This window comes from Notamacropus eugenii, chromosome 1 (assembly GCF_028372415.1).
Source record: "Notamacropus eugenii isolate mMacEug1 chromosome 1, mMacEug1.pri_v2, whole genome shotgun sequence".
NCBI classification, from domain to species: domain Eukaryota; kingdom Metazoa; phylum Chordata; class Mammalia; order Diprotodontia; family Macropodidae; genus Notamacropus; species Notamacropus eugenii.
In genome coordinates, this window is record NC_092872.1 from 4,924,806 (window position 1) to 4,951,471 (window position 26,666).

Sequence of the window (26,666 nt, forward strand, 5' to 3'; positions counted from 1 at the left end):
CCTCCTAAGACCCGTGATGCCATGGGTAGCCAGAAGTCTCTAGAGCTCTGGTCTGGTCTGTTCTTCCTGTCCCTATCTCTGTCTCTGTCTCTCTGTGATTCTCTTTATTCTTTCCTCCTCCTCCTTCTTCTTCTCCTTCTCCTTCTTCCTCTTCTTCTTCTTCTTCTTCTTCTTCTTCTTCTTCTTCTTCTTCTTCTTCTTCTCTCTCTCTCTCTCTCTCTCTCTCTCTCTCTCTCTCTCTCTCTCTCTCTCTCTCTCTCTCTCTGCCTCTCTATCTCTCTCTCTATCTCTGTCTCTCTCTGTCTCTCTCCCCTACCTCATGATTCCTTTAGATATGTCTCTGGTCATCTCTCCCTACCCCCTTTTCAGGCTCTCCTGCCCCCCCCCAATAGCATCTTTAATTCACCTAACAAACACTAAGCATCTACTGTGTAGAAAGTATCATACTGAAAGCTCGGTGAGATCTAAAGTTTGGGAAAGACACCTCTCCACAATGGAGCTCTGAGTCCTAAAAAGTAATAAGACAAAACTGTGATAATACACCATGTTATGTAATAAGTACATCAGAGAAATGCAAACTAAGTGCTACATAATATTTGAGATCATTACTGCCACTGGGAATCACAAAAGGCTTCCTGAAGATGGTAGTATTTGAGTTGGTCTTTAAAGGATAATTAGAAATTCAACAGAAGGTAGGAAGGAGACAGAGGTAACACCCCAAGCAAAGAGGCAAAAAGAGGATGCTGCAGGGCCAGGAGGGCACAGAGAAGGTAGACCAGTTTAGCCTGAGCATAGAGTCAAGATTCTGCACCTTGGTTGGTCTAGTGAAGCCTATGGACCCTTTCTCAAAATAATGTTAAATGCATAAAATAAAATATGTAAAATTACAACGGAAACCAGTTACAAGGAAATGCAATACAGTTGTCAAAATATTTTTTAAAAGTTCATGGACCCCAGGTTAGGAACCCCTCCCATCTAGTACATTGAAGGGTATGACCTGAGATACAGCTGAAAAGACCTGCGATCTTTTTTATACATAGATCTATCAAATCTCCATATAAGAAAGATTGTTCTGACAGAGATATGAAAGATGAATTAGAGAGAAGAACCAGACAGACCTTCTAGGGGAGCTACTACTATAGTCCAGGTAATGAGGACCCGAACCATCATGGTAACAATGGGAACAGAGAGGACAGGAACAACACATGATGTAGTGGACGTAGAATTAGGAGAAGCTGACAGCTAATTGGCTTCAAAAGGGGAGAGAAAGGGGAAAGGCAAAGATTGAATGTGGGAGATTTGGTAAATGGTGGCAGAAGAAAGAACAGGCTTACCAGGAAAAATAATAATCTTGGATTAGAGAAAGTGGAGAACTCCTGAAGGGTAACAGGCATAAATCTAAGATTTCAGAGCCAGAGGAAGCCCCCCTGTTTACCTGCAAGATACCATTCAATCCAGGTAGGTGCCCTAAGTCCAGGTTGCAGAGAGCTAAGTAGGTAAGCAAAGGGAGTGGCTAGAGCCTTTGGAATATCTTTTCCATCATCCTTCTCCAAATCAGCCCATAATCCATCTTCCACCCCTATCCAAACATTCCCTGACTCTCTGCCCTGACCTCAGCCTCTCTCCTGGGCAGGTACATCCAAGGAGCTTCCTCTCCTAAGGACATGGTCATCATCGTGGATGTGTGAGTGAACAGTGAGGGAATGGCCCTTCCCAGGAGCTAGGGTACCTCTAGCCTGTGGGGCAGAGCCAGAATTCATGGGCCCCTCTGGCATCAGGACCCTGTAGACCACTGAATTAGTGGTCCTCCCTCAATTCCATCAATGCCATTCTAGGAATCCTCCCTAAAGTCCCAAGATCCCCACAACCTTGTGCAAAATCCCTGACCCCAATGCCTACCAGAAAACTGATGTCCAACCCTAAAATGGGGGAAAGGGGAAGAGTGCCTGAGTCATATCTATACCCTGCCCCCTAGAAGTGGCAGTGTGAGCGGCCTGACCCTGAGGCTGATGAAGACGTCTGTCTGTGAGATGCTGGACACCCTATCTGATGATGACTACGTCAATGTTGCCTCGGTCAGTGTCTCGAACCTGGGAATGGGGATCCCCTATTGGGCAGAGAACCCTCCAAAGGCAGGCCCCCTTGGCAAGGTCAGAGTGATGAGGGTCAGATCATGGAATCAAGGCCTGCCATAGAGAAGGGACTAGTCTTGGCCCTTAAAACCAGGGAATCACTGGTTCCTCCATGATACCTATACATCACACAGAACACTTGGCCAAAGGGCTCTCAGAGCCTTGGGGATTCCTTCCTACTCTGAAAACTCAAGTATTGAAGATGTCCTTGCTATTTTTTGTTTGGGGTGATTGTTTGTTTGGGGTTGGGGGGATTTTTCCTCTGTGTTACCAACTATAGCAGCCAGGGAGGGAGAGAAGAGACAGGATAAATGAATACGCATGTGTGAGAAGGGCAAGGTTTTAGGGGCAGATAAAGAGAAGGAGGGACACTCTCCTACCAACTTCTCCTAATTCACCTTCCTACTAACCCTATTCCCGCTCAGATGTTCTCATGGGAAAATAACCCAACTCCCCCTTGACTCTCCTGCCTTCTCAGCCTTTCTCAACCTCTTCTCCATAATCCTGAGTGTTCCCACAGACCTCTTCTAACTCTGCCCCTTCCAGAGGGCTCATCCTCCCCAATGTCCTCCAGTAACCTCATGTCCCTCTCACTGCTCCCCCAGTTCAATGAGAAGGCCCAGCCTGTGTCCTGCTTCAACCACCTGGTTCAGGCCAACGTGCGGAACAAAAAGGTTTTCAAGGAAGCTGTGCAGAACATGGTGGCAAAAGGGACCACAGGTTACAAGGCTGGCTTTGAATATGCCTTTGACCAGCTCCAGAATGTGAGTCCCACCTAGCTCAGGGAAAGAGAAGATTCTGACCACAACTGACATCTTCATCCCAGCCTCAGTCCCTCACCAGGGCACATCCACATCTGCCATGCTGACTGCGTGGGGATGGTAGTTTCGGGAAGGAAGGAAGGAGAGAAGGGAACTGGGCCTGCAAAGTCTAAGAAAGCAGTAAGGAAGATGTCACTGATGACCCTTCCCCAGAGCCCATTCTCTGTCTGTGAGGGGACCATCCCTAGGACTCACACCCCTGCTACTGGGAGGGAAGAATGTGGAACATTGCTTCTGGGGTCTAGCTGGTGACACCAGGGAAATCAGAATGGATGGGCCTATTGTAAGGCTGGTCATGGCTTAGAATGGAGGGAAGGACAAATGTTCCCATTCCTGCAGCCCCTTTCTCACCAGTCCTCTCTAGTAGAAACCAGATCTCTCCTCCCCAGGAATAGCTGGTTAGGCACTTCCCTCAGGGAGCTGGGAGGTGAGAAGGCGTTCAGGTCATGATGCTAGTTCCCTGTCCATCCCCCAAGGAGTTAATAAAAGATGGGAAGATTGAGGGGGACAGGGAGATGCTGGAGTCTGACGACTAGACTTGTAGCCCTAGCAGTAGGGGAAAATCTCATTTCTGATTCTGGCAGAGTTCAGAAGAAATTTTTTAAAAACCAGGAAAAGGGTGCCTGGGGCTTATTTCTCTGGGAGAAATTAGGTGGCAGCATCATGGGTGGCTCATCATAATAGGAGTAATAACATGGCCAGGACATTTGTGGATAATTTCAGTGGAAGAAGTTTCATTTTGATGGGAGAATGAAGGTGGAAATCATTTCTAGTCCAAAGGTTGTGGTAGAATGATGCTCTCTGCACCCACCTCCTCTCCCAGTGTAGCCTGTTGGGACAGGTTGACCCTTGGGTGTCTCAGTCCCTGAAGTCATTCTTGTAGGGGAAGGGAAAGATTTTCATACCAAGGAGTCCCTAGCTGAAGCATCCTGTGAGAGGATAGGGGGAGGTCTGAAGGGGAGCCATGAGGGAACCTCGTACAACTGACCTCCTTTCCTTCCCACTGACTGGCCCAGTCCAACATCACCAGAGCTAACTGTAACAAAATGATCATGATGTTCACCGATGGAGGAGAGGATCGAGTGCAGGATGTGTTTGAGAAGTACAACTGGCCCAACAGGACGGTGAGGCACACAGAAGTCCCCCATCAGGGACACAAGGGACAACACCCACGCATTCTCTTAAGGGGAAAGAAGGGGGAAAGGGGTGGCAGCTGAGATGGTCAGGTAACAACATCCCAAAGTTCATTCCATTCAACTAACACTTATGACGTGCCCATGGAATTCAGAGCACCTAAATGACCTCCCTCCAAGCTCCTCTGACTCTGCTCTCAGAACTGGCTTCCTCTGGTCCCGCAGCTTTGGGCATGTGTATGAATGTACATACATACCTGTATCCATGTGTATATATATATGTATATATGAGGAGAAATCATCCCCACTAGCCTACCCTACACCCCACATGGAAGGAGTCTCAACCCTGACCAAGCTATGAGTGAGTCAGACTCCCATAAGCCCCTATTTTGTCCCCAGGTTCGAGTATTCACCTTTTCTGTCGGACAGCACAACTATGATGTCACTCCCCTGCAGTGGATGGCCTGTGCCAATAAAGGTACCCTCTGTGTCCTGCCTTGACCTGAGCCACAGTATAGCAGCATGGTGTATTGGGCAAACACTGGATTTGGATTTGAGCTCTGCTGGGTACCTTATGACCCTGGGCAAGTCCTTGCCCTTTCCTGGGTCTTATCCTCAGCCATAAAGTAAGAGGATTGCACTCAATTATTTTAAGGGCTTTTCAAATTCTAAATGTTCTAATGAGCCCACAACTGTCTCCTGTTGTGCCCCCCAACAAAAGTGAGGACGAGGATCACTGTAGGTGTGGGGAGGCACTCTATATCTATCTATATTTCTGTCCATATGTCCATTTGCCTATCTGTATGACCCAGCAGTGTCTCATCCATAGCTGGAGCTGAGGGATGTGCCTGCTTTTGGTTATAGGGAACAGGCACAGAGAGGGGTCTATTCTTAAGGCATGCCCCACACCCACTCAAGTTGTCCCTTCCTCGAGCACACACACCTTTTGCAACCCCACACACCACCTGGATACCCACCTGCCCTTTGCATGACCCTCAACAAAAATCAGGAAAAACCCTCTTCCTTACCCCAACCCAAAGTATACTTCCCTTCTCCCCTACAGGTTACTATTTTGAGATCCCCTCCATTGGGGCTATCCGAATCAACACGCAGGTAAGCTCACAGGGACTATAGCCTCAAGCCCTCAACCTACTCCCCATATCTTACACACCCTCTCTAAATAGAGGAACTCAAGAACTCTAAAAGAAGCAAAAACCTGGAAAGAGACCCATCCCAGAACCCAGCAACCCTCCCAACAGGATCTAGGTGCTCCTTTCCTAGAACGCAGTTCTTCAAAAGACACACACACACACACACACACACACACACACACACACACACTTTTCAGCATCCTTGAGCTCCCCAAAGTTGGCCCTAGGTCAATAATCACTCCTCAGGGTCTAGGCCTCAGGCAGGTTCAGTTGATTTAACTCAACCACTTACCATGGGGTGGGAGTGCCATCTGCTGGTCAGATCTAGCCATCCGTTTCCATTGGAGTGGATCATTCCACCCAAGAAACACCAGGATCAATAGCTGGGGACCCCTACCTGTTCAAAGAGAGACAGAGGGACAAGACCCTGGATGTGAATATCCAGGTCACAGCTCATCTGCCATCAGGGCAGAGATCCAAGCACATGTAGTGGAAAGAGAACTGGATTTTAAGACAATGTGAATACCAATTCTGCTGCTTTTTTTTTTTTGCCTCATGACCTTGGGCAAGTAACTTGTCCCTTTCAGTCTCAGTTTTCTAACCTCTAAAATAAAAGTTGGATTAGGTGACCTCTATAGTCCCTCTCCGCTCTAAGTCCTACAATTGCTTCCACCTTCATGTTGCCCCTCCCTCACAGGAGTACCTGGATGTTCTGGGCAGGCCAATGGTCCTTGCAGGCAACGAGGCCAAGCAGGTGCAGTGGACCAATGTGTATGAAGATGCTCTGGTAAGCTAGACTCACACCACATCTGTCATTCCGTCAGGGTCGAGCCAGCTCCACAGAGACCTTGATGGAAAGCAAGCAGCCCTAGGGTGCTCCAGGGAGGAGGGAGTGATGGGGTTCAGCTGTGCCAAGGCCCTAGAACTCATTCCCTGCCCTGAACAGAGAGGGAGGAGGACTGTAGGCAGGCAAGACCTGTTCCCCAGTAAGGAGCAGACAGTGAGGAAGCTGCATCACAAAATTCATATTATCCTGTCCCATTTCACAGGGCCTGGGATTAGTCGTGACTGGAACCCTCCCTGTGTTCAACCTGACTCAGGATGGCAGTGGGGAGAGGAAGGCAAGTGTGTGGATGCATGTGTGCGTGAGCTTGTGCAAACATGTGAGGGGGGAAAGTGCACATGGTGGAGTGGGATGTATGTAATATATATGTGTGCATGCCAAGGTGTGGAGAGGAGAGAATGGGGGGTAGTCTGGGCAGAGAGGTAGAATGGATATCTATCTGTATAACTGAGATGAGGAGGGAAGAGAAGGTCTGTTCCTGGAGAGTGGAGTTGTCCGAGACTGTCGGAGGGGGCATTGTGGGTAAGTGTGAGGGCTGAAGTCTACCTGTGAGTGAAGAGTGTGTTCTGATCTGTACCTGTGGATACAGTTGTCTGGGGCTCAGGATGGGAAAGAGGGGTAAGCTGTGGACAAGTAAGGGTATGGGTGTATTACACAAAGCCAGATATGAGGCCCAAGCATCAGGGGATAGACAAAGGTGGAGTGGATGCCCAAGGCTCTCACCCTGGCAAATCTGTGCCCCCAGAACCAGCTAATCCTGGGTGTGATGGGCATTGATGTGGCTCTGAACGATATCAAGAAGCTGACACCAAATTACACGGTAAGTGAATCGGACCTCAAGTTGGGCTGGAAGACGTGTTTTAGTCCCATGTTCTCTTTCCTTCTACCAACCCTCCTTGAGCCAGGGGACAAAACATGACTCTCCAATCTCCGTTTCCAGCTTGGTGCAAATGGTTATGTATTCTCCATCGACCTCAATGGCTATGTCCTTCTCCACCCCAATCTGAAGCCCCAGGTGAGAAAGAACCTTCTGCCCCTTTGCCAGTCCCACATTAGGGAAAGGGTGATACCCAGATCCTGGCAAAGAAGGCTAGCCAGGGGTGAAAGCATGTTTGGGGGCAACAGGAGTCTTACTGAGTGGTGACCCTCTCCCTCAGATCACCAATTTCCGGGAACCAGTGACTTTAGACTTCCTAGATGCTGAACTAGAAGATGAAAACAAGGAGGAGGTGAGAGAAGGACCATCGTTGGGCCCCAGAGCACCTACCAGTCCCCACTGTCCCTCAGCACCCACCCCCTAGCCTCCTCGTTTCCTGTACTCCTCTCATTTCCCTTTTCTTCTGTCCTACCTTCCTTTCTCCTCAATTCTTATCCCTCAAAGCTTCAGCTCTCCCTTTTCTCCCATCCTTTCTCTAATAATCACCTGTTCAGCAGTACCCCAGTTCTCTGCCCCCTCATCCACTTGTTGCCGACTTCCTCTCTCCAGCTTCCCCATTCCCTGACTACCTACTTTATCCATGTAACATCCCCCTCTTTTCCTGTCCCACTCAGTTCCCTATACTGCAAACAGCCTCTTCTTGAGACACAGTCTGCGCTCCTCAGCAATTATCCCTATCCCTTGCCTTGTTCTCACACTCTTCTCCTTACCATCCCTTAGATCCGAAAGAGCATGATTGATGGAAAAAAGGGGCACAAACAAATCAAGACTCTCATCAAATCCCTGGATGAGGTGAAATTTGGGGGGAGAAAAGGAGGGAAGATGGGGCAGGGGTGGGGGAAAAGGGGAGAAGAAATATGGGGGGAAGGGAAGAGGCTTCCATTACCTGCCCACTTGCCTATGCCCTTGAACTCATGCTTTTATCTTCCAGAGATACATTGATGAAGTAATTCGGAACTATACTTGGGTCCCGATCAAAAGTACCAACTACAGGTGAGGGGAGCCCCAAAGGTGGGATTCAGGGGACAGGTAGGGAAGGGATATGTATGAAGAGATCTCAGAAGCCTGGGATTCTAGGAGAGGAGCCAGGTTCCTCCTTCAACCTCTTCAGTTCCCTTTGGTTGGTGGTCCTTCCACTTGGTCTTGTCCTGTTCCCATCTTCTCTCACCCCTCCACTGCCCACAGCTTGCATGAAGCTCCTACTGCCCCGAAGACATTTCTTACCTCAGGTCAATAAGCTTACTCCACTCCTGAACACACATTTGAACATACACACACACATACACACACACACACATACACAAACACACACACAATACTTAGAGTGATCCAGAGACAGAAGCCTCTAGCCTCTCCCTGACATCCAGTTCCTGGGCTGAGTGGAAATGGGTCAAGCAAGGCTGAGCTGGCAGGCAGGTGAGGCTGGCCTTCCATGAGCTGTGATGGGTGACAGGCAGCCCCATTGACTTTGCTTTCACACCCTAAATATTCGGTTATATTTTCATATCCCATACCTCCAACCACCCCCATCACACCCTTAACACTAGCTGTCAACCAGATATCAGACTATTTCCATACCCCCATTTCAGGCCATATAATCATGTACTTGATATCTGCTGTGTGATCACATCTCAGGTATCAAGCTGTATTATCTTAAGTGTATAACACACCCCATGCAGAGGATGACATCATCACATCCCAAGGATCTGCTGGCCATGTCTGGCACCCATGATATTGGGCTACATGGCTCCACCCCACATACCAAGCTGCATCGTTCCACCTAAATACCAGTCATGTGATCCCACCCCAGATATCCGATCACCCCACTCAATACCACCTATCCACCATGCTGTTGTGGAGAAACAATGTGCCATAGGGGATGGAGCACTAAACTTCAGGATTCTGGGCAAGTCACTTAACTTCTCTTTATAAAATTGGGATAAATAATTCTTCTATTGCTTACATTCTTGTATTATATTCTTGTTGTGATAAAAGAAAGCAATTTGCAAGCCTTAAAGTATTTATTATTGTCCCAATGAAGCAATCTAACCTAACACACAGGCTCTATCCATCACTACACCCCAAATAGAAACCATGTTATGGTACCCTAGAAATCACTTCCACTCAGCCAGTCCTGGCCAGCCTATGAGCCTGCACTATCACATCCCGAGGAGCAGCCCACATGGTCACACTCCCCCACACTTGCCATCAAGTCACACAGGTCTGGCGCCCCAAACGATAGGTTGTTGTGACAGACCAACAACTGTCAAGTTGTATTATCTCTCCCACCCGCAACATCACACCTGGGATTCCCCCTCCACCTAGCTCCTTGACAAGTGTTCACTGTGCTTCTCTGGTGAATTTGCTACTACACAGATGGAGAAGGCACCAGCAGATGGCTTGAAGTGTCTTCTCGAAGTCTGCCGCAAGTTTCCTGCCAGAGCAGGCTAGAAGGGGAAGAGGCCTCCCTCCCACCTTGCTTCAGGGTCTGGGGGAGGAGGTCTGGAGTCCCAGTGGGCAGATCACTCGTTGGAGGCAGTGCTCCAGAGGGTCGCTTAGAGAGCTTGAAAGCAAGACCACCAATGCGAAAGGAGAGTCCCAGAATCCCGGACTGAGTTGGGGGGGTGGGGAATGAGCCTGGGATACTTCCCAGGAATCTCATGGGCTGCAGCTGCCCTGTCCCCAGGTGGACCATGCTCCTAATGTCCTAGTCTCAGAGATGACCAGATGCCATCCCAGGAAGGAGGCATTTCAGTTAAGGGTGAGGAGTTCCAAACTGGGATAGACATCCTGGCCCAGCCCAGAACTCCCTCCCCAAATGGGGACAGCATGGGACCTCTTAGGACTTTCCCCTGTGAGTGACTCTCCCCTCTTTTCTCTGTGTCCCCCAGCCTTGGGCTGGTCTTGCCCCCTTATAGCACGTTCTATCTACAAGCCAACCTCAGTGACCAGATTCTGCAGGTCAAGTGTAAGTAGCCTTTCCACTTGTGCCTGCTGCCCCTCCTACTCCTTGCCCCCACTGCCCCTGGCCCCTCAGCCCCAGCCCAATCTGAGCAGCAGGCACCATAAACTCACACTGCTCAGCTCAAAGAAAAACCGGGGGCATCCCAGCGCAAAGCAAGCTGAAAGGGGTGCTTGAAGAGTGGAGGGGATTCAAGGGAGGGCCGGGAGGGGAGCACAAGGGAGGGAGGCCCCCTGCCTGCCCTTCACTTCAGGGTGCCTGGCAGGGCCGGGGGCTGGGAGCAGCCAGCTCATTGGAAAGTCAGCCCAAAGTTGCATGATTCTCCTCTTCTCTGACTTTAGTTTCAGATCATCCTTTTTATGATTTTTCTTTGGTTCTTATCATTCATGTACTTCTGTGTTGGCCTGCCACCACACACACGCACACCCCACACACACACACGCTGTTTCCTGAACTTTGTCTGGCTCTTAACTTTCCCCCTAGAGACCCATGAGGGAAGCAAGCTGGTTTCTCTCCATTTGCCCCCTTTCTGGGGGCATCCAGTGGATGGAGAACTGGGCCTGGAGTCAATCAAACCGAAGTTCAAATCCAGTCTCGGACACTCACTGTTGTGTGACCCTGGACAAATCACTTAACTTCTATTTGCCTCAGTTTCCTCATTTATAAAATGGGGATAATAATAGCACCTACCTCCCAGGGTTGTTGTAAGGATAAGATCAAATAAGATCATATTTGGAAAGCACTTAGCACAGCGTCTGGAATATGTCGGCGCTATATCAATGTTAGCCATCATGGCTTTCATCCTTTCTCCTGATCCCTTCTGGGTCTTTTCCGCTGCTTTTTTCTTCCTCTTTCTTCTTGTCTCTTCCCTTCTCTCTTCACAGTCCTCCCCTTTTCCCTCATTTTTACCTTCACCCTCAATTTTCCCTTTCTCCCCTTCCTCTTGTTCATTTTCTTTCTCTGACTTCATTTTATCCTTTCTTCTAACATACTCTTCCTTTTTTTCTCATGTCCGTCCTCTCCCTCCCTTTCTTCCCCTGTTACTCCCTCACTTCTCCCACTTTCCCTCTCTGCCCTCTCTTTCTGTTCAGTGCCTCCTTCATTGTCTTTCCCCCTCTCTCTTCCCCTTTCTGTTTCTCACTCTCTCCCTTACTTTCTCCTCCCGACTTCACTTTCTCCCTCCTTCCCTTTTTCCCCATATACCTCCTATGTTTTCTCCCTTCACTAATATCCCTCCTAGACTTTTCTTTTTCTTTCTCTTACCTTCTCCTTCTCTCCCTTTTCTTGACCCTCTCCCTCTGTCCCTCCTTTTCCCTGCCTGACTCCCCTTCTTAACTTTCTCCTCTCTCCCTGTCATTCTACTTCTCCCTAGTTTTCTTTCTCTTTCTTTCCCTCTGCCCCCCCTTTTCCCTGTCTCCCTCCCCTCTCTGTCTTCTTCCCCTCTTCCTTGCTTTTCCTCCTGTCCCTCACTTTCACCTTCTCTCTCTCTCTCTCTCTCTCTCTCTCTCTCTCTCTCACTCCCCTCCCCCTCCTGCTCTCTAGCCCACCACACCCCTTCTTTCCTTCTTCTCACCCTTTCCCCCTCCTCTCACTCACTCTATCTCCATATCTTTTCACCCTCCCTCCCTATGCTTGTCGCTGGCTTCCTCTGCATGTTTCAGCCCCACGGATCCAATGCCTGCCTCCCTTCCTCTCCAGTGGGGGTGACAAGCTTTCCCTCCTGAGCCTGTGCTGCACCCCTGCCCACTGCCTTGTGTGCTGCTGCCCCTGGGGTGACTGGGAGGGGTGGCTGGGGCTCTGGGGCTCCAGTGCACCTGCCCCCAACCCCCATTGGTGGGGCCTGCCTCCTGGGGGGGCTTGGGGACTTTCCTCCTTTGAGTTTTTTCTCTCTTTCTCTCATGTCGTTTTTTGCGAGGTTTCCTTTGAGTATGATTATGATACACAATATTTTCATTCAAATGGCCATTGAATAAAATATTGTTTGTGCCCCTTCCCCTTTCCACCCAACCCCCTTTTTGTTTTGTTTTTTTTTTGTTTGTGTTTGTGTTTGTTTTTGTTTTCCTTGCTTTCTCTCTATGGTGGATTCTCACAGTGTCAATCAGCAAACTGAAGGGCAAGTATATTCAGAACGAGCACACTCAACCCTTCACCCCTTTCCCAATCTTCCCTTCCCCTAACCACCCCATCCTCCCCCTTACTGCCCCACACCCCTGCTTGCCCCATCACCAAGTCCTGCCCGAGGCCAAACTAACCTCTCTCTACCTCCACCCCCCAGTTCTGCTCCTTCTTCCCTCTGATCCCTCCCAGCTCTAGCCGGCTTGGGTAGGACCCTTTCTGAAGGGAGCCTCATTTTAGAACCCATATCTCCTGGTCCTCTCAACAGGGTCCTTCTCCTGAGCTGATATCCTACACACTCCTTCTTCTCTACTCTTTCTGTGTTAGGCCCCTATTCCCACTTCCCCACTCCCCATTCCATCTCCTAAATCCTTGTTTCCCTTCCTCTTCTTTCTTCCTCCAAGCCAACTCAACATCTAGGGAACAGGGCTAAACTGGTCTGGGCTGATCTGGACTCATCTAGACTGACATTGCCATCCTCCAAGCTTCCACGAAGTTAGAGGGTGGGGAGACAAGTGTGTTGGACTCAGAAATCCCAAAGATGGGGACAGTCAAGCCCAGAAGGTAGGCTGAGGAGGGATTTGTCACTTCCTTCAGAAGAGAGTGATAAGAGTAGGGATCTTTCTTCTCTCGTTTCAACAATTCTAGGAATTGGATACATCTTTCCATGTTTCATGATGGTGATGAGAGATGGAGGTGACAGAAATACAAAGGGAGACAAACAGGGAGAAAGAGAAGAGATTGGGAAGAAAGCATCTCTTCCCTCCAACCAAACACATACACCATAAGAATGCTGCTAAGAAACAGGGACAGCTGGAGGAATGTAGGGAGTGGAGGAAACAAGTTCCAGGACCAAGTCCATCTGTATTCCCTGCTCCCCACCCCATCCCTACCAGCACCCAGAGCCTAGCTTCTGTCTGAAGATAAAAATGTTTGATCTTTAATTGGAGGGAGAAAGGGGGTCCTGGCAGGGCTTCTGCATTTCCACTATCCACAAACCAGGCCCCAATTCACCTCTTTGCTGGCACTGGCCATGGTGCTGAAGCAACACCTGGTATCCTGGTTTTTTGGTCTAATCTCCACATGTGCCCAAATTTGTGTTCAATTACATGGTAAGGAACAGAGAGAATGAAAAGTCACAAACTCCACCCTTAGGGAGCTCCCAATCTGGCTGGGAAGAAAGGATTCATCCAAAGGGATATATATATATATACATATGTATGTATGTATGTATGTATGTATGTATGTATGTGTGCATGCATATATAAACACATGTATATACATATATGTATACATATATAAACATATAGATATACATATATACAGCATAGTGAATTGAGTACAGTGTGAGCAGGAGTGGGTCCACCTGTGACTATCAAAGGAAGGCTACTCCTGGTGTCCCTTCCCTGCCACTGGGCACCCAGTACCCAGGATACAAACAGTAAAGGAGGCAAATGTCCAGAGCTAGAGGCTGAAGGAGACTGAAATGTCCTTCCCTGGATAATTAGGGTCGGGCTGGCCTGGAGGCAGGGACCTGTATAGGATGACTCATAGAGGGCTTTTCCAGGTTCTCTTAGATGAACAAAGAGGGATCTCTGGGGACCATAGGCTAGATTTGGGGAGCTGAGTGGGAATGCCCTGTTCTCTCCAGCTTGAGTTGTCTCTCTCCTCTTCCCCTTACCCAATGACCTTGCCAATGCAATGCCAATGGAATAATGACTGTCTCCTAGTTCTTCCTTCTTCCTCCTCTTTCCTCCTACCTCCTTCTCTCTCCTCATCCCTCTTCCTCCTCCTCTCATTGGCTTGTATCCAGACCCCACCTTATAGTCCTATCAGAAAGCAACAGTCCAACCAGTGACAGCTCAACCCTCCCAAAGCCCCAACCCTTTCTGTTTTGCAGTGCATTGTGGGAAGATGTGGGTAGCCTGGGCAAAACATAGGGAGGGGCCCTGAAGAAGAGAAACCCTTGACCTTCAAAAGAGGAGAAGATAGAAGAGGGGAAGGAAGGGGGATCATTTCCTGTGAATAAAGTAAGGAAATGGCTTCCCTTGTTGGGATGAGTAAGAAATCCCAATGGACTGACTAGAAGACTGCTCACCTAGATTCCAGGCATGATACAGCCACTCCCAAGGAAGGCACATGGACATGCAGCATTGTATAGTGGAGGGGGCACTAGAGTTAGAATCAGTAGGACTTGGTTCTTGTTCCAGTCCTGGCACTTAATGTGTGTATTTGGATAAGCTACTTCAGGAAAGACCCTCATCTGTCTGCCTAAGCTGTGTGCTTTTTGGATCAGGGCCCCATCCCTAACATGCCTCTCTAAACTTCCTAAGTTCTAGATAACACCTGACTGGTCAGATGTCACCCTCCTACCCCCAGCCCATTTCCATCCCATCCCCCAGTGGGAGTCAAAAATGTCCATCATATTTCCTTCCTTTCTGTCTCCCAGATGCTTCTAGCACCAAGAAGGTGTATGTTAGAGTACATCTGTTTACATTATAAACAGTTTCCTCAATCTCAAATCTTTCCCTTCTACCTTTTCCATCCCACCCCACCTTACCTCCCACCAGACTAAGGGAAACCAAGATCCAACAATTCCAAGGCAGGCTGGAAATAGGATTCTGATGTCTGTGTTGCAGATCTGACTAACCCCATCTAGACCGAAACTATACTTTCCCCTTACCTATCCCATCTCCTTCCAAGTGCTATAGACAGAGATAAAAGGGCTCCTTCTCCACTACTGCCCTGGCCTAGAGAGAAATTTCTAGGTCCCAAGTATACCCCTTGAACTCCACAATGCACTGCAGTCCCACCATGCCACAGACAAGTCTCTGGTTGGACTGTCTGTCTCCATGAAAGATCCCCTCGGTTTGGCCATGTTGATGCCTGAAAATGGAACCAAAAAAAGTTTTTAAAGGAAAAAAACCAAGAACTACTAAAGGCAAAAATCTGCAGATCCCCAAATCAGTAGGTTTCTGCAAAGTTCTGAACTTGACAATGCATGTGGTTCTTTTCCTTTATGGATGCGATGAGAGAGACTGGCACATTCGCCCAGACCATGCATATATATAGCTGTGTGTGTATATATATGTGTGTGTATGTGTGTGTGTGTGTATCCGTGTATATGTGATATACAGTGGTATGGAGACATATACAGCCAAGCCAATGGACTCCATTGCACATGTGAGGACAAACCAGTCCACCCAGACCTGGGCAACATATTGGCTATAACTTCCCTTCTCTTGCGATGTTGCAGTTTCCAAAGGGACCACTCCCCACCCCTTCCTCTTCTCCCACTACCCCACAATGAAAATGTCAGTGTGGGGACTCTCCTTTTTTTTGCTGGTATCTCTCCCTTCCCTCCTGCTACTCCCCTCTACCTCCCTTGTCCAGTCCTCCCTGTCCCTTCTGAGCCTGAGCCTGAGCCCCTGCTCTGAGCCCCCAGGCCTCCCACCATCCCCCAGCCCCCCGCCGGATAACCCTCCCTTTCTGTTGCAGATTTTGAGTTCCTGCTCCCAAACAGCTTTGACTCTGAAGGACATGTTTTCATTGCTCCCAGGTAGCTTTGCGTGTGAGCTTGCCGAGGTGTCCGTCCATCCTTCTCTCCTTCCTTCTGTCTGTTTGTCCTCCCCACCCTTCCTCCTTCCATCCCCACAACAATCTTGAGAATCCCTGTCTCCTTCCATGCCCCATATTTCATTCCTACCTCTCCTCCGCCCGCACTGCCCCCTCTGATCTCTGTGTGTCTGTGTCGTGTGCTGGTGTCTCCCTCTCCCCATCAGGTTCTCCTTGGGCAATCCCATGGAGATGCTGCCTTCCTGAAGCCTTCCTTTCATACCCATACCCATTCTTTGCCCCATCACATACATGAGCCCCCTATGTGTGGCTGCCAGTATAGGCAGGTCTACATACTAGGGCCATGTATCCAGACAGTGTCCGGCCCCACCAAGCAGCAGACTAAGGTGCCCCCAGGTCCCTAAGGCCAACAGCTGAGAACCAAGTTGTCCCAGATGTCCCCCTCTTCCACTCTATTCACCTCCCCCATCCCAAAAGTTTCCGTTCATCTCTGACCCCAGGTCTCCACCATATAGCACCCCAAATTCTATACCTTATGGCTCTCCCAGATTCACCCCCAAGTGACTTTCCCAATTCTGTATTCCCAAGGAATGCCCCTCTATCTTCTACTTCAGAAATCCTCCTCAGCTCTACTATTCCTATAGTCCCTTTCAACTCTATACTTTAGGACTTTCAAATTTCAGCCTCAGTTTATCCCTCCCTGCCTCCACTGACCCCACATCTTACTCCCACTTTGGAAATTCTACCAGCTGTAACCCCAACATGTCCTCAACTCCATCCCAGTCCTTACTCTAGTCCAGCGTTTACAAAACTCTGGGCCCTTTTTACCCTGGGGTCAAAGTAATTTCAACCTGAACTTGGGCTTCCCTGATACTTCCAATGTTAGGCTAAGGCAAGGTCTCCCTACCCCTACAGCCCTCCTGTGGGCGTCTGCTGCTCTGTGGTCTGAGATTCCTCTCCCTACCCCTCCCCATCTTGTCTCCCTTGTGTCAGTGTCTTTGTTGGTGGAGGGGGGCAAAGGGACCAAAGAATTCCCTAGAGATGGGAAAAACACTACCCTTAGTGGTGCCCTCTCTGCCCTGGGGCTGGGAACCACACCTAGCAGGCATCCCTACTGTTGCTGAACTGTGGGACCAAAGGGGCAGCACCCTGCCCTCTCTCCAAGAGCACTTACCCCAAGACCAACTCCAGCTCAGTTTAGACAATACCCTGTGTATGTTGGAGCAATGGTAGGGAGGACCAGGGGACTGGGTCCACTGGGTCTATGCATCTTCTACTCTAGGTAAGTATAGCCATCTGGCCCCACCTCCCTACAACTGATGGGAAGAAATCGGAGGGGAGGGACAACACAGAAGACTCGGGGAAAGACCAGACCCCATGACATGAACACATACATACATTCCAGCCCCAGATAAAGGGGTCCCCTAGCCTGAAAGCCCTCTTGCTGACCTGCCCAAGTGGAAGGTAATGCTGAGCCCTTTCATAAGAACATAACCTGGCCTGATACCTAGAACATGCTGAGTTTCTGGGTCAGGGCTGGGGAAGACAGGGTCATACCTCCATACAAGGGCAATGGAGGCTGTCTCATTCCAGGCAGGGAGGGACACAAGGAAGCTTAAAGATAGATATTATGAGTGTTACCTGGGTCAGAGTGTGTCAGTGCCTCCAAAAGGTGGCTGGGGGGAGGAAAGGTGGTCTAGGAGGGGAAGGGGAAAGGCTAGAAGGGGCCCGGAGGCTGGGGGATATAAAAAATCTGGGTTTGCCTCTTGGTGCAGGGGATATGGCTGCTGATGTCTTCCCTAGTTCCTGTGGGAAATGTGACTTGGGGACTATCCCCCATCCCCTTCTCCCATGACTCTACCCTAACTCTAAAGGTGCCTCCCTGACATTCTAGGACATACAGAGTCTCTGCAGTGCTCTTAGACCTAACCTTAGCTTCTCAAAAACATGCAGAAATATGAACGCCAATTTCCAGAAATTGGCTGATGGTGACTGAGCCTAAGGTTAGAGTAAACAGACCAGATTTCTGTACCCTGCATCTTGGAAGCTAAGAGACTATGGGCAATTGGGGCAGGTGGTAGGCTAGCAAACATATTCTAGAGGGAGGCTACTTCTCTTGACTGACCCCACACAAGGTAGTGGCTATACACCAAAGCTCTCAGCCTATTCATATCTCCAGCCTCATCTACATACTTTTAAGATCAGGCCAGAGACACCAAATGCAAGGAAAATCAGTCCAAGAGAGACAGTGACACTGGCAGCTCCAACTCCTGTTAGCTTTGGCCAGAGAGAAATTCACCAGTCTTGGTCTTGGTCAGTCAATAAATCAACAAGTATTTATTAAGCACCTACTATGTGTCAAGCATTTGGTAGGAATCAGTAATACAAATGCAAAGAATGAATTCCTACTTGAAAATCAGAGCCTTTTGCTTGTTTAGAGCACTCATTCTGATCCCATACTAAACCCTAAACTCAGGCCCAAAATCAACTCTAACCCACTGAACCCTACCCCCAATCACAGGCTGTCATGTAACCGACCACTGACCCTGGTCACGCGTAGATCCTTAATCTTAGCCACACGTTGAGCATTAAAGTCAACCCCAAACTGAACTGGAACCCTGAACAGAATCAACCCTGACCCAGTCCTGAATTTGCCATGGACTGAACTCTAACCCTGCCCATGTCCACACACTGAACACTATTCCTGGCCAATTCAAGTCAGCAATCATTAAATAGAAAATAAGAAAAAGAAATTCGAGGAATAAGCATAGGAAAGAGGAAACAAAATTATCACTTTGTGCAGATGATATGATAGTTTACTTAGAGAACCTTGGAGAGTCAGCTAAAAAAACTGATTGAAACAATTAACAACTTCAGTAAAATTGCAGGAAGTAATATAATCCTATACAAATCAGCATTCCTGTATATTACCAAGAAAATCCAGCAGGAAGAGCTAGAAAGAGGTATTCCATTTAAAGTCACTACAGACAGCATAAAGTACTTAGGAGTCTATCTGCCAGGATGCACACATGAACTATCTGAACACAGACACTCCATACAAAATGAAAAAACAGATCCAAGGAAGTGAAGAAGTATTAGTTGCTTGTGAGTTGACTGAGCTGGCATATAAAGATGGTAATACTACCTAAATTAATTTACTTAGGAGTTAGAAAACTAATAGCAAAATTCATCTGAAAGCATAAAAGATCAAGACTCTGAAGGGAAAATGAAAACTGTGGTACTACAGGGAGCCTAGGAGTACCAGATCTCAACCAATACTAGAAAGTCACAATAATCTACACAATCTGGTCCTAGGTAACAAACATTAAATGTCTACTGTGTGTTAGATATTGTGCCAGGCATAAGAGAAGAATGGAACAGTCCTTGTCCATAAGGGGCTTACCTTCTATTAGAAAGATATGGCATGTACACATATAAGGAAATACAATACAAAGTCATTTCAAGAAGAAAGGAGAAGTAGCAAGCTGCTGTGAGATCAGCAAGGGGCTTGTGAAGGTGCTGGCATCTGATCTATACAGCAAAAAGAAGCTACAAATTATAAGACTGAGGTAAGAGAGTTCATGGTAGGAAGATTGTCTGTGCAAACCTATGGAAGGAACAGGTTTTAATGTCTTTGAAGAAAAGCCAACCAACCAGTCTGACTGGGACAAAAACTATAAGAAGAGGAAGAGGAAAAGAATGGAAAGGTAAGTTGGGATCACACTATAGGGAGCTTCAAATTCCAGGCTAACAATTTTCTGTTTCATCCTAGAGGCAGCAATAGGGAGTCTACTAAAGATTTTTGAGGAAGGGAGTGACCGTGGTGAGATCTATGCCTTAGGAACATCAACTTGCTAGCTGCATGGAGAATAGATTAAAGAGAGGAGGGGGAGGAAACAGAAGGATCCATTAGGAGGTGACTGCAAGAGTCCAAGAATGACATAATGAGGGCCCGAGTTAGTGGAGAGGCTCTATTTGTAGGGAGAAGGGGACAGGTATGAGATGTTCTGGAGATAGAATTGACAAGATTTAGTAACTGCTCGGTTATAGAAGGTGAATGATGATGCAGAGTGGAGGATGACTCAAATTTTAAATCTGGGTGACTAGAAGTACCCTCTTCAGAAATAGAAAAGGGGAGGAATCATGAATTCCATTTGGAATGTGTTGAGATTGAGATGCCTAAGGACTGGAATCCCGGTGAGATATGTGCAGTAGGCAGTTGGTAATTGTGACCTAGAGCTAAAGGAGATAAGAGCCAGATATATGGATGGACTTAGGATTCCTTTATATACAGATAGGTACAGATGACATTTGCAAAGGAAAGTATAGGGAATACAGGAGAATCTGGGATAGAGCCTTAAAAGACATCTAAGCTTACTCAGCACAAGAATGGTAATCCAGCAAGAGAGACTGGGGAGTGGGCAGACAAGAAGGAGAGGATTGAGAGAGAACAGTGTCATGGGAGACAAAAATGAAGAATGTCTGGGAGGAGGGCATGGTTGATGATGTCAACAGCAAAGGCTGAATGAGGACCGAGAAAAGGCCATTGGATTTAACGTTGAAATCATTAGCAACTTTAAAGAGAGCAGTTGCAGAGAAGTGATGGGGTAGATATCAAATGATTGAGAAGTGAATGGGAGTAAGGGAGTGGAAGCAACAAATTTAGACACCATTTTCTAAAACCTCAGCTGTAAGATTTGGGAGAAGGCATCTAGGACAATGACCTAAAGGAGTGGCAGGGTCAAGTGGAGAATTTTTTAAGGATGGGGAAAACATGGGCATGTTTGAAGGCAGAAATGATGGGACCGATGAATATGGAGAAATAGAAAAAGTGATTGAGAGCAGTCTCTTGGAGGAGGTAGGAGAGTACAAGTGGAGACAGAGCCTTAATTAGCATGGGCACCAACACAGGGTCTGTGTATGTGTGTGTTTTGTGTGTGTGTGTATGTGTGGTGGGAGGAGAGCTAGGGATCCTGTCTCTGGGAACCATTGTCCCCTCACATCTTACCTCAAGGTCTTCAGGTCTTCAGTCGACTCACACTGCCACTCCAGTCCTCTTGCCATGGCACACCTCCTTCAGGGGCTTTATTCCCTCTCAACCCTGCCCTTTTCCCTGCGATTGTACCAACTGTCTTCTGAATCACCAATGCCCTGCTTCTCACCACCCCACTTTCAACTGCTCTTTACATAGTTTCTTGTTATGACTTAAATGGAGATGTTGGCATTGACAAAGTGAAGGGCCACCCTTTCATCTGAAACTAAAGCAAAGGAAGAGAGAATGGGAGATAATGAAGAGGGATTTTGAAGTGTGAAGTAAGGGAGAAGAGAGAGCTCTTGACAATTAGCCTCTTGTTTTTATGTTTTAGTTTGGTTTTTTTTTCAGCAAAGTAGGAGGCAAGTTTCTCTGCTGAAAGGAAGGGGGAAAGAGAAAAGAAGTCTAGAAAACTGTTGAGGAGAAAATGATAGTCAGTTGGAAAATAATAAAAGAATTTCCCAGGATGCAGTTGACATTGGATAACAAATTATACTGAACCCAGCTACATGGTTGTATGACTTTTTTTTTTAGCAGTTTACAACAGTAAATAGGTAGGAGGAGGGAAGACAGATGGAGGTAATCTGGGGTTTGAGTCTGGCAAGGCATGACTGGTGTTACCACTGGAGGGTGAGGGATTTAAGAACAGAAGGTAGTGTCTCTCGTGAAGGACTGTGTGTTGTGGTACAAAAACGTGACACTCATCTCTGGCATCCCCTGCCCAGGTGGCAACGCCCGACTCATGTACCTGCTGGAGATGCTACAAGTTACCAACAGGATTGTCTACACACACTCTCACCCTCACCTCTACTACAGATCCATAATGGCACCCTTCCACAGACCTCATGCCTGGGAGTGTACTGACACTGACGCCTCTGCAGCAGATAGCTCTGAAGATTGTACATTCCCTCATCTGACCACAGGAAAGCTTACCTAGTCTTTTACTCCTGGTCACATTGCAAACTCATATATGAATGGGCAGAGAGGCAGTGCATTGTAAGAAAAAAATACTGTAAAGTACTATATTTGGAGTCAGGAAAATCTTGGTTTGATCCCATTTCTGACACTGACTAGCTGGATGACCATCAGACAAATCACTTCAACTCTGACTCTATTTCCTAGTCTGTACAACAGAGCTAGTTGTGAAAGTCAGACCAAGTAACGTATATAAAGCAATTTGCAACCATTTAATACTGTTATCCTTATCATACTCATGCTAAGACCAACATCAAATGAGGGAATTAGACTTGACTTCTAAGGTCCCTTCCATATGAATCTAGGATCCTATAATACTGGAACCCTAACTCATGAGTCAATCAACCAATAGGTTTTTCCTTAAGAGGCTAGGTGGTGGAGTAGAAGCTAGGGAGCTAGGCTTGAAGTCAGGAAGTCAGAATTCAAGTCCTTCCTCACACACTAGCTGTATGACCCCAGAAAGTCACTTAACCTCCGTAAGCTTCAGTGTATTCATCTGTAACGCTGGCCACCTACTTCACAGCGTTGCTGTGAGAACCAAATGAGATCACATGTGCAAACTGTTTTTGCAAATCTTAAAGGGCTATAGAAATGTTAGCTATTTTCCTGAGTCCCAGTCCTGTGTAGCCAATCCTGTATTTAGTGTAGAAGGAAAGACAGAGAAGACACAGTCAGTCCTAGAACCTGCCCTCACAATCAGGAAGAGATAGAAGAGGAAAGAAGTTCTCTGAAAACTTATGTTGTGCAATGGGTAGCAGTAAGGCTCCCATTAAAAAATACAATTAAAAAGAGACGTTATATTCAATCACATGCCAAGAGTAATGGGGCACATACACAAAAAGACAACCATATACACCATATGCATGCAGAAATACACCCATGTATCATACATAACTATTGATACACAGAACATCACATACATGCACACTCAGTCCCCCTTAGTGCAAACTCATATCCTCAACCTGGATGAGTGCACAGCACACACAGTGAGTGAGCCCATCCATTGTGGGGTCACCCACTGGTCCCCTGCTCCCCCTCTCCCCCCTCGCCCTCCCAGAGAGTACTGCAAGGACCTGAACGCCTCGGACAACAACACGGAATTTCTCAAGAATTTTATTGAGCTCATGGAGAAGGTGACTCCAGACTCCAAGCAGTGTGAGTGTTGGGGAGTGGCCCCACTGTACCCTATACAACCTGGTTACCCCTATCCCTATACAGCAAGGTCAAAATTCAAGCTATGGGAGGGGCACCACAATCAGAAAAGAAAGAAAGGATGAGAAACAGGAGGGACAAAGGACAGGGGTCCCTGTGATAAAGGAACCAGACAGAGTAAGCAACAAAGGTAGAAAAAGTGGAGGCATGCCTTAGATGGAGACCCACAAGGAGCCTCCAAGTCTGAAGGCAAGATGCAGCCCCTGTCCTGTAGAACCCCCAGTCCAAAACAACCCTCCCATCTAGGAGAGCCCTTTGTCTTCGGGGAAGACAGCTCCTACCCCAAGGGAGTCCCTAGTCCGAGGGGAGGACAGGATATGTAAAAAGCATTGTCTATTATGTGTCATATAGTAACATATAACAGCAACAAAGTCTAGTTCATTCTGAGCCCCCAGTCACATGGAGGTCAGAGGACCAATAGCAGGCATGGCGTAGAGAGAATGTGAGGATTCAGAAACAGTTTCGGGGTGAAGGGGCTTTGAAATCACTTTTCAGTGGTTCCTGACTGGGCTTGACAAAGAGGAGGGAAGGACATGGGCAGGTAGGAGATGGGAGAGGGGCTTCTGTGCAGTGGATGGAGGAAACCAGGCCTTTCCCTTCTCTCATCCCCACCTAACTCTGAAGGTAACAACTTCCTCCTACACAACCTGATTCTGGACACTGGCATCACACAGCAACTGGTGGAGAAGGTGTGGAAGGACCAGGACCTCAACACGTAGGCACTGTCCCTCCCTGCTCTGGGAACCCTGCTAGGCTTTCCTCAGAACTGCCACCAGACCCCCCAGCTCTGGCCCCTGATGGGATGCCCCCACTTGGAGTTAGGAGGAGGGCACCACAATGGCTAGGTCATAGCCCCAGGAGCAGGGTGGATGGGAGGGTGTTTTGCACAGGGTAAGCTACCAACCCCAGGGACAGCGGTGGACATACTGTCCTAGAGTCCATGGTTCCAAGGTCCTTGCCCTGTATCCCAAAAGTCAGTGCAGGTAATCCCAGAACTTCTTTCCTTTGTGCTGACCTTGTCCTACCCTCAGGTACAGCCTCCTTGCTGTGTTTGCTGCTACTGATGGGGGCATCACCCGGGTTTTCCCCAACAAGTGAGTCAACTCAAGGCTTGCCTCACCCTGATCCCCACATCCCAATTCTGTGCCCTGAATGCCAAAATCAGAAACAAGTGTAGTGCCTGCAATAAGAACAGACTCAGTACTCCATGCCCACAGCAGCCCCTCCTGTCTTTGGAGACCCAGTCTCAGTCTCCCTCCCCGCTCCCGGACTCCTACTGCCTTCCTGCTTGCAGCCATTTCCCAGACTTCTCAAAATTCTCTTGCCCATCCCAGGCTCTATACCCTCCCCCAACCGCCTCTGTAACACCTTGGGTCTCTAGGGCAGCTGAGGACTGGGATGAGAACCCTGAGCCCTTCAATGCCAGCTTCTACCGGCGCAGCCTGGACAACCAGGGCTACATCTTCAAACCTCCATATCATGACTGTAAGTGAGCCTGGCAAAGGCTCCTGAGCCCTGGCCCTTGTGTCCAGATGCTCCTCAACCAGGAAAGGGCTCCCAAGTCATAGTTCCCCTGCCCTCCATGTGCCAGGGATGGAGAGAGAAGGGTGCAAGGGAAACTTACAGAGTAAGTGGGAAAAGGACATTCCGGTCCTCCAAGAAATGTGAGAATCCTAGATAATTGCTGTCTGGGCTCAGTAGTGGCCTGAACTTTATAGTGTCTGAGGGACACTAGACCTTCTCCCCCCACTAACTTGAGCTTGCAATATCTCTCTTCTCTGCCTTGCCCTCCCCAACCCTACCCCTGTATGCCAAATGAGACTATAGGAAGAGTGGAGGACTTAGAATCTTTGAGAAGCTCCCAGAGTGGGTAGGCAAGTCTAAGCTGAGAGAAGCGCTGAATGCTGGCTGTAGGCATTCTGCCCCTCCCAGGCATAGGGGCTTCTTCTGACCGTTGGGCTCTTTCTCCTCTCATTCCACACTTTCCCCTCCCTCCTTAGCTCTCCTTAGACCACTAGAGCTGGAGAACAACACCGTGGGCATCCTGGTGAGCACAGCTGTGGAACTCACCCTTGGGGGAAGGACGATAAAACCTGCAGGTAAGAAAGGAACACAGCCCCTTCAGGAAAGGGATCCTGCATAGGACCCCTGAAGGAAGAGGACAGGGAGGTGTCCTCAGGGGACCCCACCATGTTGTGCAGCTCATTCTAAAGAGCGCTGGTGCTGCAGCCTGAAGGGAAAAGGCACAGCCGCTGGGGAGTGGGGCAGAGGAAAGGGATCAAAATTAAGAGGAGACACCTAAAAAGTCCCTGATCAGTGAGAAGTACCCTCTCCCTCCACAGTGGTGGGGGTGAAGTTGGACCTAGAAGCCTGGGCTGAGAAGTTCAAGGTGTTAGCCAGTAACCGAACAGACCGGGACCAGCCACAGAAGGTAGGAAGGAAGCACCAGAGATTCCAACTAAGAAACCAGGCTCTGAGAGTTCCCCTCCCTTGCCTCCCTCAGCAGAATTATGCTCCAGATCCAAGAACTCAGGTCCCAGCTACTCTTTCTCCCTTGGACAAAGCCCAGTGACCATTAGCCTTCCCCTAGCTTTCCAGTCCTAGAAACTCTTTATTCAGAATCCATCGTACCCCAGGACAGAGAGACAAGCTGTTGCTTCTATTGACCTAAAGAACCATAGACCCCCAACATATGGTCTATGAAGGTGCCAGTCTGTGGGGGAGGAAGAATGTGGAGAAAAGAAAGGAGGAAGACCCTTCTGTGAGATGCTGAGCCAAAGGGAAACTCGTTCCCTCAACTACCCCCCATGCCTGCCCTGAAGCAACCTTTGCTTTCTCTCCAAACAGTGTGGCCCCAACAGCCACTGTGAAATGGACTGTGATGTGAACAATGAGGTAGGTGGCAGTCCTGAATCTCTTTCCTCCCCCTCCCACCCCCTTCTCTCTCCTTTCCTTACTCTATCCCAGAAAAGTGTCATAGGATCCTAAGATTGAGAACAAGAAGCTGAGACCCAAAGGGAGGAAATGAATTACCCAGGTCCACACTGGTAGGAACTGAACCAGAATTCAAACTGATGCTCTTTCCAATACACCTCCTGGTGTCTCTCAGAGTAGAGAATCTGACCAACTCATGGGTGGAGGTGGAGAGAGGCAGCTCTCACCCCACAGAGCACCAGGGAGATGCTCTTAACCCTACACATACACCCTGGCTTCCAGGGAAGGGCTGATCACAACTCATTACCTTTCTCCTTCTTTCAGGATCTGCTCTGTGTTCTCATTGATGACGGTGGATTCCTGGTACTCTCCAACCAGTACAATCAGTGGGACCAGGTGAGAAAGCAAGGCTGGGATGAGGAGAGTGGCCCAGAGCACAATGTCCCTTCTTCTTGAAGCCACACATGAGTCCTAGCTCTCTCATCCTGCACTCTACCTAGGAAATTCTCCTTCCTCTTGTAGGTGGGCAAGTTCTTCAGTGAAGTGGATGCCAACCTCATGTTAGCACTCTATAACAATTCCTTCTTCACTCGCAAAGAATCCTTTGACTACCAGGCTGTATGCACCCCCCGGGCCCAGAGCAATACAGGCGCTGCCCCCCGAGGGGTCTTCGTAGTAAGTGAGAGACTCTTACCCTGTTAGCCCCCAAGAGATCTACAGCCCAGGAGCCCTGTCCTGGCTGTTCCCCAGGGTTAAAGGGTCCCCAGGCTTCAGAATCCCCTTACTGGTCTTGGCAGTATTTGGATTGGTGCTTTGGACAGAGCTAACCTGGGAGCTAATGT

The 26,666-nt window shown here is 48.4% G+C and overlaps 1 protein-coding gene across 2 annotated transcripts in view; it reads left to right on the plus strand.

Annotated features, from left to right (window-relative positions):
• Window positions 1–26,666, plus strand: part of CACNA2D2 (calcium voltage-gated channel auxiliary subunit alpha2delta 2) — a 430,484-nt gene that overhangs the window by 399,072 nt on the left and 4,746 nt on the right. For both annotated transcript variants that reach the window (XM_072650522.1, XM_072650523.1), the window contains 24 exons: window positions 1,634–1,684; window positions 1,976–2,075; window positions 2,738–2,896; window positions 3,970–4,077; window positions 4,486–4,564; window positions 5,150–5,199; window positions 5,935–6,024; window positions 6,287–6,358; window positions 6,827–6,901; window positions 7,022–7,096; window positions 7,239–7,310; window positions 7,739–7,810; window positions 7,950–8,011; window positions 9,910–9,986; window positions 15,594–15,654; window positions 22,736–22,833; window positions 23,515–23,605; window positions 23,922–23,984; window positions 24,272–24,375; window positions 24,891–24,989; window positions 25,233–25,321; window positions 25,738–25,785; window positions 26,149–26,220; window positions 26,347–26,499. In XM_072650522.1, the coding sequence (XP_072506623.1) occupies window positions 1,634–1,684; window positions 1,976–2,075; window positions 2,738–2,896; window positions 3,970–4,077; window positions 4,486–4,564; window positions 5,150–5,199; window positions 5,935–6,024; window positions 6,287–6,358; window positions 6,827–6,901; window positions 7,022–7,096; window positions 7,239–7,310; window positions 7,739–7,810; window positions 7,950–8,011; window positions 9,910–9,986; window positions 15,594–15,654; window positions 22,736–22,833; window positions 23,515–23,605; window positions 23,922–23,984; window positions 24,272–24,375; window positions 24,891–24,989; window positions 25,233–25,321; window positions 25,738–25,785; window positions 26,149–26,220; window positions 26,347–26,499 (2,020 nt within the window). The remainder of the gene's footprint in view (window positions 1–1,633; window positions 1,685–1,975; window positions 2,076–2,737; window positions 2,897–3,969; window positions 4,078–4,485; window positions 4,565–5,149; window positions 5,200–5,934; window positions 6,025–6,286; window positions 6,359–6,826; window positions 6,902–7,021; window positions 7,097–7,238; window positions 7,311–7,738; window positions 7,811–7,949; window positions 8,012–9,909; window positions 9,987–15,593; window positions 15,655–22,735; window positions 22,834–23,514; window positions 23,606–23,921; window positions 23,985–24,271; window positions 24,376–24,890; window positions 24,990–25,232; window positions 25,322–25,737; window positions 25,786–26,148; window positions 26,221–26,346; window positions 26,500–26,666) is intronic.